Below are 13,780 nucleotides of genomic sequence, written 5' to 3'. Positions count from 1 at the left end.
TGGGAACACTGTCCTGTGGACTCTGAGAGCAGGCCCCTGGTCATGGGTTTTTGAGCTGAGATGCCCTGCCTTCTGCTTTACTCACCCTTGGCTTCCCAGTGTATATATCCTCCTACCTTGGCAAAGAGGCCCTTATAAAGACCTGGAGGGTGAACTTCTACTGTACAACCCCCCAAAGTCTGGAATCCAAGGGTACCAGGAGTCCAGCCCCAATCTGCAACCTGTCTCCCTGTGCTTCCCACCCCTACCTAGCTCCAGTTCTCACCGTGAGGCCTTTGCATGCACTCATAGGCATGCAGTCCACATGTCCAAATTCTGTTTATATCCCTAGAAAATAGCTACCCCTCAGGCCCACAGAGAGATACTGACAACATCTGCCTTTGGAAACCTGGGGAGTAGGGGAATGAACAAACCACTGGAAGTAAGTAGGCATAGGATGACATAAAATTCCAGAATCCTGGATGCTCCTATTATGGCCTAGAAGGAAGAATGGTAGGCTTAGTATGGGTACTTCTCCTGACTTGTGGCCTTCCCACCTAGGGTGAAGGCGTGACCTGGAGAGGCACTGGTCTGTGCTTCTAAAGCCAGGATCTAGGATAGGGACCCCCTCTTGTCCACAGTAAGGGCTTCCGTGGTCATCTAGGGTAGAGAGAATAAGAAGCCCCTGAGAAAGGGGGAACAGAGACCTCAGACAACAGAATGCACAGGACTTGAGAACCAGATGGATAGATGCCAGTCTGAATACTGCAAATGCCATTAGAGTCTGAGCTGGGCTTCCAGCAACTTTGACAGGAGGGCAGTGGGCAGGTGCAGCCACCTATGTCCCTTGTGAAAATCCACTGGTGTGACTGTATATTTCATGTTCTCTGTGACCTCCTCCTGCCTGCCCTCCCCAACCCCCAGTCGGCAGCGTCTGGCTGGGCCGTGTGCAGGGCGTCTGGCCCCAGGGAGAGGTGGGGTGAGCCCAAGACTACACCTACATGGCTATAAATAGGGAGCCTCCCAGTGGCTGCTTACTCTGCTTCTCTTCCCCAACTGTGACAGTACTGATACTTGGACATCTAGACCATGGACCCTGGGGAATGTTCCTGCATGTCTGGTGAGTGTGGAGGCCCAGCTGGGGTCCCGGGGCCTTGTACCAGCTTCCTACTGGGAGTCTGCAGACACTGACAACTGCTTCTCTACTGTTGATTGAGGAAGCACCAGAGTTTCCTATGGAGACAAACTATGGTGATTGCCTCAGACTAGTGAACCCTGAGGTAACTCCTGCTCTCTGTCAGTCACCAGCCTGGTTGGCTAAAATTGATTGCCTGGCTCAGGAATGATGGAGAGGGGCACCTCAAGGCAGACTCCTGGAAGTAGCCACCAGGGTCAAGAAAGAGCTCTGGCCCAGAACCTGACAACCTGATTTGGATCCTTTTCTGCCATTCATTCACTCTTGGCATCATTTTTGGGCATCAGCTTCTCCATCTGTAAGCTAGCATTACTCCTCTCCAGCTGCCTATTTCCCAGCTTTGCTGTGAAGATGCTAAAATCACAAAGCAGTTGTCAGCAGGTGTGAGGAGAGAGTTATTAGACTTGTATGTAGACAGCCAGGTCTCTGAAACCACTTAGATCTGTAGAAGGATATAAGCTAAGAGGAAGAGGTGTAGGTGCAGAGCCATCCTGGGTTTGTGGCCTTGGGAAGTGGTAGCAAGGAGTCTCAAACCCCTTTGGTCCTTTATAAAACATGTCTGTGCTAAAAACTTGCCAAGGAAACAGAAGCTTCCAGCAATGTAAAACTCCAAATTGAATCAGTGTGATGAATTTTTTTTTTAAGCGTAGATGGAGGGAGTCAGGCGGTAGCACAGTGGGTTATGCGCACGTGGTGCAAAGCACAAGGACCAGCATAAGGATCCCAGTTTGAGTCCCCAGCTCCCCACCTGCAGGGGAGTCACTTCACAAGTGATGAAGCAGGTCCGCAGGTATCTATCTTTCTCTCCCCCTCTCTGTCTTCCCCTCCTCTCTCCATTTCTCTCTGTCCTATCTAACAACGATGACATCAATAACAACAATAACTACAACAACAATAAAAAAACAACAAGGGCAACAAAAGGGAAATAAATTTTAAAAATTTAAAACACTGTATTTAAAAAAAAAGTGTAGATGGTGTTCAGATGATGAAAAAGAACTGTCACTTGGAACTTGTTTATGACCTTCACTCTTTCCCCTGTCCACTCAGGTTTCCACCTTGCTCAATAGCTTAAGAAGTTCCCAGGAAACTTCAGGCTTAATGGAGATGGTTCATCTAATGGTTCACAAACAGAATCGCATATCAGAATCATCTGAGCTGCTCTCTTAGTAGTACTGATTCTGTTTCTCCTCCAGACGTAGGAATCAGAGTATCTCAAAGCCTGATCCCACAAATCTGCATTTTAACAAGTCCCTTCGGTGGATGGAACTAGTGCAGTCCCTTGGTGTCTGTCTGGCAGCTGAGATTAAATCCCTGGATGGTCCTTTTCAGTGGGCTGATACTCAGCAGCCTCTGTATGCCATTGCCCAGCCAGTCCTGCAGGAGGCCCAGACGGCTGTCTGCAGCGTGTCTTGGGATCCCACTCCACCCAACCCTCATGTCTGCGACCCCATCCTCTCTTCCAGGAGGAATATGCATCTGTGGAGACAACTGCAAATGTACAACCTGCAGCTGTAAAACATGTCGGAAAAGTGAGTGTGGGAGTACTGGATACAGAGGGTCAGGAGTGGGTGGGTCTGTCCCCTCCGTCCTCAACCCTCCCTTCACAGTGGAAGTGTGTGGAGTTGGATGTCTCTTACACCTTTTAGAGATTTCTAGAATGGAAGCTGCAGAGTCCCTGGGAATGAGGACCCCCCCACACACACACAGCGTTGTGGGTGTTTGAATTAGCTAAAGGGGAAAAGTTCTATCCTGCCCAGTGGTGGAGGAACTAGAATCTGGCCTGCCATCATCAGCTCTGGGTTTTAGCCTCTGTCTTGTCTCTGTCCATTGACCCTTCCCAACTTTGGGCCTCTGATGGACTCTGGATAAGCCCCAGGACCTCCCTCTAGCTCTGACATCCTACAATTTCCCTATCCAGGCATCTTCCTCGAGTCAACTGACACCTACAGGCATGTTATTTCCTCTCTGCATCCTCTAGGTGGCAGGAGGGAGGCAGAGTATTGATCCCAAACTGATCTATCTTTCTCTTCCAGGCTGCTGCCCCTGCTGCCCTCCAGGCTGTGCCAAGTGTGCCCGAGGCTGTATCTGCAAAGGGGGATCAGACAAGTGCAGCTGCTGCCCCTGAAAACTCATCCACTATGCTGGAGAAGAGTGTGTACAGTGCTTTAGTCGAGAAGTTGGGGGTGATTGTACAATAGGCTGTGCTTTTTATATATGTACCCAAATATGGTGTCAGTGACATCCAAGTAAAGTGTTTGGAGCAATAAAATTTTCACTCGTGGTTGTCTGGTGGCTCTGGGCATTGTATCCTAATCCAGGAGGACCAAGAAGAGTTGACTTTGTTAGAAGTGCCAGCCCACCTGGCTTCTGTATAAGGCTGCTAGTCCAGATCCTGCAACTCTGCCCCCAAGACTTTCATCTCTGCCTGAGCTTGCTTGCCTCATGTACAGGGTAGGGCAGGAGTCCTGGGAACTTGACACCCATGGGAGCCCTTGATCGGTGCTGAATAAGAGTCAGTAGCTAAACACCCCAGTTTTGGGGTTTTTCTTTTTTGCCTCCAGGGTTATTGCTGGGGCTTGATGCCTGCACTACAAATCCACTGTCCCTGGAGGCCATTTTTTTCCCCATTTTTGTTGCCCTTTCTGTTGTTATTGTTATTGCTGTTGTTGTTGGATGGGACAGAGAGAAATCGAGAGGGGGGAGAGAAAGATAGACACCTAAAGACCTGCTTCACTGCTTTTGAAGCAACCCTCCCCCCACCCCCCACGCGCAGGTGGGGAGCCGGGGACTCAAACCAGGATCCTTGCTCTTCGTGCCATGTGCACTTAACCCACTGCACTACCACCTGGCCCCCAACACTCCAGTGTCTTTACCCTTCCAGTGAGACAAATCTGAGAGTTGTTCTAAACTGTTCCCAGAAGTTCCAGTGGTTCTGAACTTCAGTTGCCTTTGAGCATGCCCCATACTGGATTCCATCCTCCCTTTCTTCCTTCCTTCCCTCCACTTTTCTGTTCTGTTATCAACATTTTCTAGGATTCCACAACCCCACCCTCAAAGAAAAGAAACTTGTTTGTATAAAATGCCAGCAAGAGCGCAAGGACCGGCATAAAGATCCCAGTTCGAACCCCTGGCTCCCCACCTGCAGGGGAGTTGCTTCATAGGAGGTGAAGCAGGTCTGCAGGTGTCTGTCTTTCTCTCCCCCTCTCTGTCTTCCCCTCCTCTCTCCATTTCTCTCTGTCCTATCCAACAACAAGGACATCAATAACAACAACAATAATAATAACAACAATACCAATGATAAACAACAAGGGCAACAAAAGGGAAAAAAATAGTCTCCAGGAGCAGTGGATTTGTGGTGCAGGCACCGAACCCCCACAATAACCCTGGTGGCAAAAAAAAAAAAAAAGGAGCCAGCAAGATACCTCTACTGGATAGTGTCATGGCTTTGTCATGTGTACTGCCCAGGCTTGAGTCTGGCACCCACTGCATTGGAAGGAACTTCAGTGTTATAGTAGCACTCTCTCTCTCTCTGTCTGTCTCTCTCTTTCTCTCTGTCTCTCTCTCTCTCTTCAAAATTGGCCCATAGAGGTAAAGCCCTGGCAATAGTAAAAGAATGAAGTGAGGGTTAAGCGCACGTGGCGCCAAGCGCAAGGGCCATCTTAAGGATCCCGGTTTGAGCCCCTGGCTCCCCACCTACAGGGGAGTCGCTTCACAGGCAGTGAAGCAGGTTTGCAAGTGTCTATCTTTCTGTCCCCCTCTCTGTCTTCCCCTCCTCTCTCCATTTCTCTCTGTCCTATCCAACGACAGCAGCAACAACAACAATAATAATAACCACAACAATGATAAAACAAGGACAACAAAAGGGAAAAAAATAGTCTCTAGGAGCAGTGGATTCGTGGTGCAGGCACAGAGCCCTGGCAATAACCCTGGTGGCAAAAAAAAAAAAAAAATGAAGTGGGGTGGGGCAGGGGGAGAGTCTATATCTTTACAAGTTCTGTTCTAGGGCTCACCCAACAGCTTCTCCTCTCCTCTCCATAGTGTTGGCCCAGAATGCCTCCTTGTGTAACTCGCTGCCGAAAGAATTTAGGCACTGAGTCCCATAAATAGGTCAGAGGTCTGTGTGGCTCTGAGAAAAATTACACAGCCAAGCCATTAAAGGCATTCATGGTCCTGGTTTGTTTGTCTGAGGAGTCAACCTTCAGGAATGGATCACTGGGCAGACACAAACCTGGCGGTATTCGTGGAAGTTCTTGTATTTCATAGAAATCAATGTATAATTATTACCCCTATTATCTTATAATCCTATAACTTACTATCAAACTAGTACTAAGTTTTAAAAATAAAAATAGAGTAACTTAAAAAGAAAGAAAGGAAGAATTCAATGTACAGAGAAACTGATGTCTTTATTATTTCCCCCAGGTTGCTGACATATATATTAGCTTTCACTCTACCAGTACAATACCAATTATGTTTCAAAATAATAGCTGTCATTATGTGGCACATATAATGCACCAGCCACGGTGCTAAGAATTTTCCTGGGAATCGGGCTGTAGCGCAGCGGGTTAAGCGCCGGTGGCGCAAAACACAAGGACCGGCATAAAGATCCTGGTTCGAACCCTGGCTCCCCACCTGTAGGGGAGTCACTTCACAGGCGGTGAAGCAGGTCTGCAGGTGTCTATCTTTCTCTCCTCCTCTCTGTCTTCCCCTCCTCTCTGTATTTCTCTCTGTCCTATCCAACAATGACAACAACAATAATAACTACAACAATAAAACAACAAAGGCAACAAAAGGGAATAAATAAATAAATATTAAAAAAAAAGAATTTTCCCACATGATCTCATGTAGTCCCTGCTGAAGCATGAGTTGAACGGAGGATTCTTTGATTTTTAAAAATCCATTCTTTTTAGCTTCCCAGAAGATGTTGCAGTGAGTAAAGCGTTGGGCTCTTCAAGCATGACATGCTGAATTTTATATTCTGGTTATCTCTCATAAAAAAGAAATCTTTAAAAAATAAAATGTTGGGAGTCGGGTGGTAGCGCAGCAGGTTAAGCGCAGGCGGCTCAAAGTGCAAGGACCAGCATAAGGATCCAGGTTTGAGCCCCCGGCTCTCCACCTGCAGGGGTGTTGCTTCACAGGCGGTAAAGCAGGTCTGCAGGTGTCTATCTTTCAGTCTCCCTCTCTGTTTTCCCCTCCTCTCTCCATTTCTCTCTGTCCTATCCAACAACAACGGCATCATCAACAACAACAATAATAACTACAACAATAAAAGAACAAGGGCAACAAAAGGCAATGAATAAGATAAAATGTTTGGGGAGCCAGCAGCATTGCAGCGGGTTAAGTGCACAAAGCACAAAGCATAAGGGTCCCAGTTTGAATCTCTGGCTTCCCACCTGCAGGGGGTCGCTTCACTGGCGGTGAAGCAGGTCTGCAGGTGTCCATCTTTCTCTCTCCCTCTCTCCCTCTCTCCCCTCCTCTCTCACTTTCTTTCTGTCCTGTCCTACAACAACAACAGCAATGGCAACAGTGACAATAACAACAAGGGCAATGAAATGGGAAAAAATGGCCTCCAGGAGCAGTGGATTCCTAGTGCAGGCTCTGAGTCCCAGCGATAATCCTGGAGGCAAAAAAAATTTTTTTTGAAAATTATATTAGTTTTTTCTTTTGATTTAACAGAGTTTTTACAAAAAGGCTAATTGTTTTTAAATATATACAGAATATACAAAACACATCTAGACAATTATTTGAATAGCTGGCACCCCAGAGCTCATCCAGACTGCATAGGAGGCCTATAAGTGGCCAAGGGGTTTTGAGGAGTAGGGGGATAAAGAAAGGGACTGGACACTTGAGTTTGGATGTCTACACAGTGTGGAACAGAGCCAGGAATGGGGAAACAGGATCAACCGTTGTGTAGTTATTCTTTATATTTTTGCACCATGCCCTGCAGATATTTAGGGCAAATCTATGCTAACAAACCTGGAGAGGAATTGTGACTGTCACCCTGACTTTACAGATGAAGAAGCAGAGGCTCATGAAGGGTCAGTGACTTGCTCAAGATTACAAGGCTTATGTGGGGCAGATTTGAGAGTTGCATTTAAGACTAGCTCTTGCTTATTCTAGATGGACAGGACAGAGAGAGAGAGAGACTATAGGTAATAATACGCTGGGCCTGGCATAAAAGCTCCCTGCCCTATTTTAGAGTCTACATATCACAGAAACACATTTATAAAAGAATAAGTGAGAGGGGGTGTCTCCTGCCACTCAAGATCTGGCAGTTCTAAACATCTGCTCTTGTTTCCAACACTTGTTCCCAGGGAAAAACTCCTCAACTTTTATGGTGTGTCTTCAAAACAAAAAGTGGGTCAAGGCTCTGAACTGACACCTAGCCACAAAAGATAGACCAAAAATACATAGGTGCCACAGGGTAGACATAAACTAGAGCAATAGTGAGATGACTGAACATGCCCAATTTTGAAGGACCACCATTTGAAACTGCCACCAGCAAATGCTGGCAAGGGTATGCAGTAATGGGAACACACACACACACACACACACACACACACGTACATACACAGTTTTGTGCAATCCTCTTGGAAATCACCTTGACAGTCTCTTGCAAAACTATGTATAAGCTTATGCAAGCCAGAAATCATGCTCCTGGCTATTTCCCCCACAAAAGCTGAAAGCTTGTGTCCACACAAAAGCCAACATGTGAATGTTTACAGCACTTTTACTCAATAGTTGCCAAAAATCTGGATGCAGTCAAGGTGTTCTTCAGTATAGAGTGATGTTGGTTCATCCAGCACTAAAAAGCAACTGTTGAGTCAAAGAGACACATGGAGGAAAGTTAAACACATGTTACTAAGAAAAATATGCCAGTCTACAAAGGCTATATGCTATTTGATTCCAGCTAGATGACATTTTGGAGAAGATAAAGTTATGGAGACAATAAAAAGAGCAGTGATCATGGGGCAGGGTAGAAACAGGGTTTTAAGGATACTGAAACCACTTCTTAAAAAACTCTAATGGTGACTGTATATCATCAAACATTTATCCAAACCCATAAAATGTGCACCACTAACAGAGAACCCTAATGTCAACTATGGTCTTGGATTATAATAATGTGTCAGCTAATTACTCATAACAAGTGTATCATTCCAATGGATGTGTTGTAAATGGAGAAAAATATAGCCAGTAAAATAGAATGGTGTTGGACTCTCAAGCATGTGGTCCTAAGTTTGATCCCTGGCACCACTTGTGCCAGAGTAATACCCTGGTTCTTTCTTTGCAGTCCTATGGTCACATTTTCTGTCACTTAGCAATCTAGTTTCTCCCATTTCCCCTACTGTTCTCCCAGCCTGAGTCCCCTATACAAGCAAAACAAAGCAACTCTCTTACAGACTTTGCTGCTTTTTTTTAACTGAGCTGGGACTTTCTCTGTTCCCGTACTACCCAGAAATGTCATTATACTCATTCCTGTATTTCAGAAAACTGCTAGAATCTCTGATCTATTAGTGTACTGCCCAAGATACCCTTCCTCCCAAATTTTCAGTCTTTTTAAATTTTTTAATATTTATTTATTTTCCTTTTCGTTGCCCTTGTTTTTTTATTGTTGTTGTAGTTATTATTGTTGTTATTGGCGTCATCGTTGTTAGGACAGAGAGAAATGGAGAGAGGAGGGGCAGACAGAGAGGGGGAAAGAAAGATAAATACCTGCAGACCTGCTTCACCACTTGTGAAGTGACTCCCCTGCAGGTGGGGAGCCGGGGGCTCGAACCGGGATCCTTATGCTCATCCTTGTGCTTTATGCCACATGCACTTAACCCACTGCACTACTGCCTGACTCCCAATTTTCAGTCTTTTACCTAGGTTTTCCCTGTAGAGACCTTATTTATTTATTTATTTATTTATTTATTTATTTAAAAAAGGAGACATTAACAAAACCATAGGACAAGAGGGGTACAACTCCACACAATTCCCATCACCAAATCTCCGTATCCCATCCCCTCCCCTGTTAGCTTTCCCACTCTTCATCCCTCTGGGAGCATGGACCCCAGGTCATTGTGGGATGCAGAAGGTGGAAGGTCTGGCTTCTGTAATTGCTTCCCTGCTGAAAATGGGCGTTGACTGGTCAATCCATACTCCCAGCCTGTCTCTCTCTTTCTCTAGTAGGGTGGGAGAGACCTTTCTTTGGTTGCCTTTTGTTTTTTCTCCTTTTTGATGTATATTCAGGAGTCAGGAGAGGTAAATCCATGGGCTTAGTTTTCCATCTTAAGGCAAACATCAGGGCAAGACTTTTTACTTATTATTATTATTATTATCTTTATTTATTGGATAGAGAGAGCCAAAAATTGAGAGGGAAGGGACAGAGACAGAGAAACACCTGCAGCACTGCTTCACCACTTGCAAAGCTTTCCCCTTACAACTAAGGGTTGGGGGCTCAAACCCAGGTCCTTGTGCGTTGTAACATACACACTCAGTCAGGTGCACTACCACCCGGCCTCAGGGCAAAACTCTTTATTGGTACAATTTTTAATCTTTGCAACAACTCTGTGGTATAACAATTATTACCTCAAAGAAATTGAGGCTCAGAGGAGTTGAAGATTTCTTTCCAAACTTAGCAAAAGCTGAGAGAAAAACTTGAAGCTCATTAGGAAAGATGATTAAGGGAAATTTCTGAGAGTAAAAAATGAGCAGACTGGTTGGTTAACTGTAGCCCTAAGGTATAAAATGAGTAATTTAAGGAAGTAAATTTTAGGTCAAAGAAAATTAAATTTTTCTCACGGTAAAGTTGCCTGGAGCAGGAAAGTGCTGTCAGAAGGTTGACACATCATGTGTTGTGTTCATGCGTTACCTCAGAAACAGTGGAGCCCCTGAGAGCCCAGGACAGACTGTACTTGCACAGGTTGTACTTCAACTTGGATTGAGGAGCATTTGGCTTGGGATGAATGGAACCCAGGTCTCAGGAAAGGAGGTGAAGTTCCTTATGTGACCTGCAGGGGATGCTCCAGGTCCAGAGGCAGATACAATAGATGTAATCTCTGACCCTGTGGAATTGCACAATTGACTATTGATTGGGAAAGTCTACACACACACACACACACACACACACACACACACACACACACACACACACACACACACACAGAAACAGGTAGGCTTTTTCCAAAATGTCAAGCGTTCTTTTCCAATACATACCATCTTGATATGAGGAACTAAAGTCAGTGTAGGGAGAAACTGTTACCATTACTTAGAGAATGAAGATTACCTGGATTTAGGGACATCTCTAGAAACAATCTTTTAATAAAAGAAACTTTTTTTGTTTTTACCTAGGACTTTGTGCACCCACATGATTCCACTGTTCCCTGTGGATTCTTTATTTCCCTCTTTAAACATCAGAAAGAGAGTGACAGACACTACAATATTTTTCCACATCTCATGAAGCTTTCCCTTTTGTATGGTAATCCCATGTGGCGAACTCAGCTTGAACCCAGGCCTTTGCATGTGGTAAAGTGTGTGCTTTACCAGATGACTTAGCTCTTGGTCCTCAGAAACTACCCCCACCCTTCTTATCACTGGGGCTTCATTGCTCCAGGCTGATTTGTTCAGATAGAAATAGGGCAAATATGGGGGGGGGAGAGAAGAACACAGGTCCAAAAGGATGATAAAAGACCTAGTGGGGGTTGTATTGTTATATGGAAAACTGGCCAATGTTATACATGTAGAGACTATTGTATTTACAGTCAAATGTAAAACATGAATTACCCAATAAAGAAATTTAAAAAAAAAGAAAAAGAAACAGGGCAAATAAGATAGCTCACTTGGATGGATAATGCATTTGCTTTGTTGTGAGTGTGACCCAAGTTTGAGCCCAGCTCCCAACTGCATTGATGGAAGCCTCATTGCTGTGGTGTCTTTCTTTCTGAATCTCTATCTCTGCCTCTTTCTATCAGAAAAAGGTTGTCTGGAGTAGTGAAGCCCCAATGATGAGAGAGAGAGAGAGAGAGAGAGAGAGAGAAGAGGGGAGGGGAGGGGAGGAGAAGAGAGGAGAGGAGAGGAGAGGAGAGGAGAGGAGAGGAGAGGAGAGGAGAGAGGAGAGGAGAGGAAAAAGACGGAGAGAGAGAGAGAGAGGCTGAAGTTTCCTTTAGTGCTCAAACCGGGCTCTGATGAGCTGTTTTGTCAACCTGCAAGAAGTTTTTGTTTCGTTTGGTTTATGTGCAAGAAATTGAACCTGGGGAACCTGGGACCTTGGCAAGAGAAGTCTCTTTGCATAGACATTATGTTATCTTCCACACCCAAGAAGCCTATTTTAAGACAGCCTATTTTAAATCCTCTATATGTATCTTTCAAATGTGGTCTTCTCTTCCAATGAATCTGTTTGATGTTAATTTGTCCATCCTCTGAAGATCTCAGTGGTGTAGGGGAATGCTTTCTGTATCCCAATAGGGCCCAGATAGATCAGAAAAGGTCTGGAACACTGAGACACCACTTCTGGGAGGATAAAGAAAGACAAGCTGTCCAAAGATAGTATGTGTCACAGGCATAAAGGCCTTAAAAATAGGAAGCCACCCAGGTTCATAGGACATGAGCCCTTTTAAATGAGCTGGTAATTTATATAATAGACTTATAAAATCCTCCTTGACATTAATCCTAGTCATTTTGCTTCTGGAAATTAAGGAATTCAAGAGGGTGGAGGGTCTCACTACTCACAAAAAGATCTATTTGCCACTGTGGAATATGGAAAAAAAAACAACCTGTGGGTCGGGTGCAGCTGGGTAAGCGCACGTGATGTGAAGCGCAAAGACCCACTTAAGGATCCAAGTTCGAGCCCCCTGCTCCTCAACTACAGGGGAGTCACTTCACAGGTGGTGAAGCAGGTCTGCAGGTGTCTTTCTCTCTCCCTCTCTGTTTCCCCTCCTCTGTTGAGTTCTCTTTGTCCTATCCAACAACAACAACATCAATGGCAACAATAACAATAACAACAACGGCAACAAAATGGCCTCCAGGAGCAGTGGATTCGTAGTGCAGGCTCCGAGCCCCAGCAATAGCCCTGGAGGCAAAAAAAAAAAAAAAAAGCAACCTTAAGTCTAAGTCTTTGAAACTATTCAAGTTAGCTATGAGTTGTATACACAAAAGGATATGATACAACAATGACAAATGTAGAGATGGGCCAGGGAGATAGCATAGTGGTTGTGCAGAGGACTACTTGCTGCAAAGGATCCCAAGTTCAGTCTCCAGTAACATTAATCAGAGCTGAACAGTGTTCTGGTTAAAGAAAACTAAAGAAATATATATGTGAATGACAACATCTTAAATATTAGGCTTCAAAATACTGTGAAATATTAAAAGTTACCTAGAAGGTTGAGAAATTGCTCCCCAACTTAGGAACTCAGAGGCACAGGCATGAGAGTCTTTTGTTTTTTTTCTGTAACCAGTATGTTATCTATCCTCACTATCTTCCCACTCTCAGCCCCCATTACCTTTACACACTGGCCAGGCTACTCATGACTATCACAATCTGCAGTAAATAGAGCAGAGATTCAAGCATGCAAGCTGGTGATAATGCAGAAACCAGAAGGCTGGGTTTCTGACTCTCCTAACTCCCATACATATTTGAGATGCTGGAAATCATCTCAGGGTTGTTCCAGGACACTGAAAAGCTGGGCTTCTTGCTTGCTGGGTCTTTAATAACATCCCTGGCTCCCACTCATTACATAATGGAAGCACCAAACCTTAATGTTCAAACAGCCCAAAATATTTCTGGTTATTGTCAACTGTCTCTTGTGGGGCAGAACTGCTCTCAGTTGGGAGCCACTGAAGTCAGGGGAAATGTGAGAGGAAATTCTGTTGCAAGGTGAAGATTCCCCAGCATCAAACCTGGGACGAGGGCATATTGTTTGTTGGAGTCTGGGAGGATAAAATGGAAACAAGAGATGGGAGACTGAATGCTGTAAAAGGCCACCATTCTCTTCACTGTTCCAGAAGCACTGACCTAATTATACTTTTATTAATATTATTAAATAACTCCTTATTTGAACTGCAGGCTCTTGAACAGTAGCATCATCTTATTCATCTTGGTGCCTTGCCTGCCTTTTCTAGCACAAGGTCGAGAGTAAGGCAATGCTCAGTCATTATTTGTCGCATCAAACATTTGTCACTCTTTGTCAAAGATGGCAAGAACCTCAGACACTGCGTGAAAATGTATTTCATGCCATCTGACCCAGCCTACAAGAAGCCCCACAGAACAGGTGAACCTCATGTCCATCTTTGATGGTTTCAGATCCTGGGACATTTCTGAACAGAAGTGTGATAACAGGAATTACTGGCCACTGAGTACCTACTACATGTTAGGCACTCTGTATGCAGAATCTCATCAGTCAGCCAGGGAGGTGGCTCAGCAGATAGAATGCAGGACTTCCATGTGTGAAGACCCAGGTTTATGCCTTGGTACCATGTTTCCCAGAGTGGTGCTCCCCTCACCCCTTCATCAAATAAATGAAAATAATATTATAAAAAAAATTTAATGTGTTGTTCTATGGAACTTAAGAGATAAGGAGTATTATTAGTCTTATTGAACAAACAGGGATAATTCAAACTTTGGTTTGGTTT

At 44.8% G+C, this 13,780-nt stretch overlaps 1 protein-coding gene and 1 long non-coding RNA gene across 2 annotated transcripts; one reads left to right on the top strand and one right to left on the bottom strand.

The window, feature by feature from the left end:
- The first annotated feature begins 992 nt into the window (after nucleotides 1-992).
- Nucleotides 993-3,455, top strand: LOC132536770 (metallothionein-4). The gene is made up of 3 exons (XM_060185517.1): nucleotides 993-1,099; nucleotides 2,638-2,703; nucleotides 3,208-3,455. The coding sequence occupies exons 1-3, from the start codon at nucleotides 1,069-1,071 to the stop codon at nucleotides 3,297-3,299; spliced, it is 189 nt and encodes a 62-aa protein (XP_060041500.1). The 5' UTR covers nucleotides 993-1,068; the 3' UTR covers nucleotides 3,300-3,455.
- Nucleotides 3,456-7,885: 4,430 nt separating this feature from the next.
- On the bottom strand, nucleotides 7,886-10,004 carry LOC132536985 (uncharacterized). Its single transcript, XR_009548500.1, has 2 exons — nucleotides 9,956-10,004; nucleotides 7,886-7,987 (listed from the first exon to the last, which is right to left on the bottom strand). It is a non-coding gene; the product is annotated as an uncharacterized LOC132536985 (long non-coding RNA).
- Nucleotides 10,005-13,780: the final 3,776 nt, after the last annotated feature.

Source organism: Erinaceus europaeus, chromosome 2 (assembly GCF_950295315.1).
Source record: "Erinaceus europaeus chromosome 2, mEriEur2.1, whole genome shotgun sequence".
In the NCBI taxonomy this organism is placed as follows: Eukaryota; Metazoa; Chordata; class Mammalia; order Eulipotyphla; family Erinaceidae; genus Erinaceus; species Erinaceus europaeus.
The sequence above is the reverse complement of the archived record's forward strand: the minus strand, read 5'-3'. Positions and strand labels throughout refer to the sequence as shown.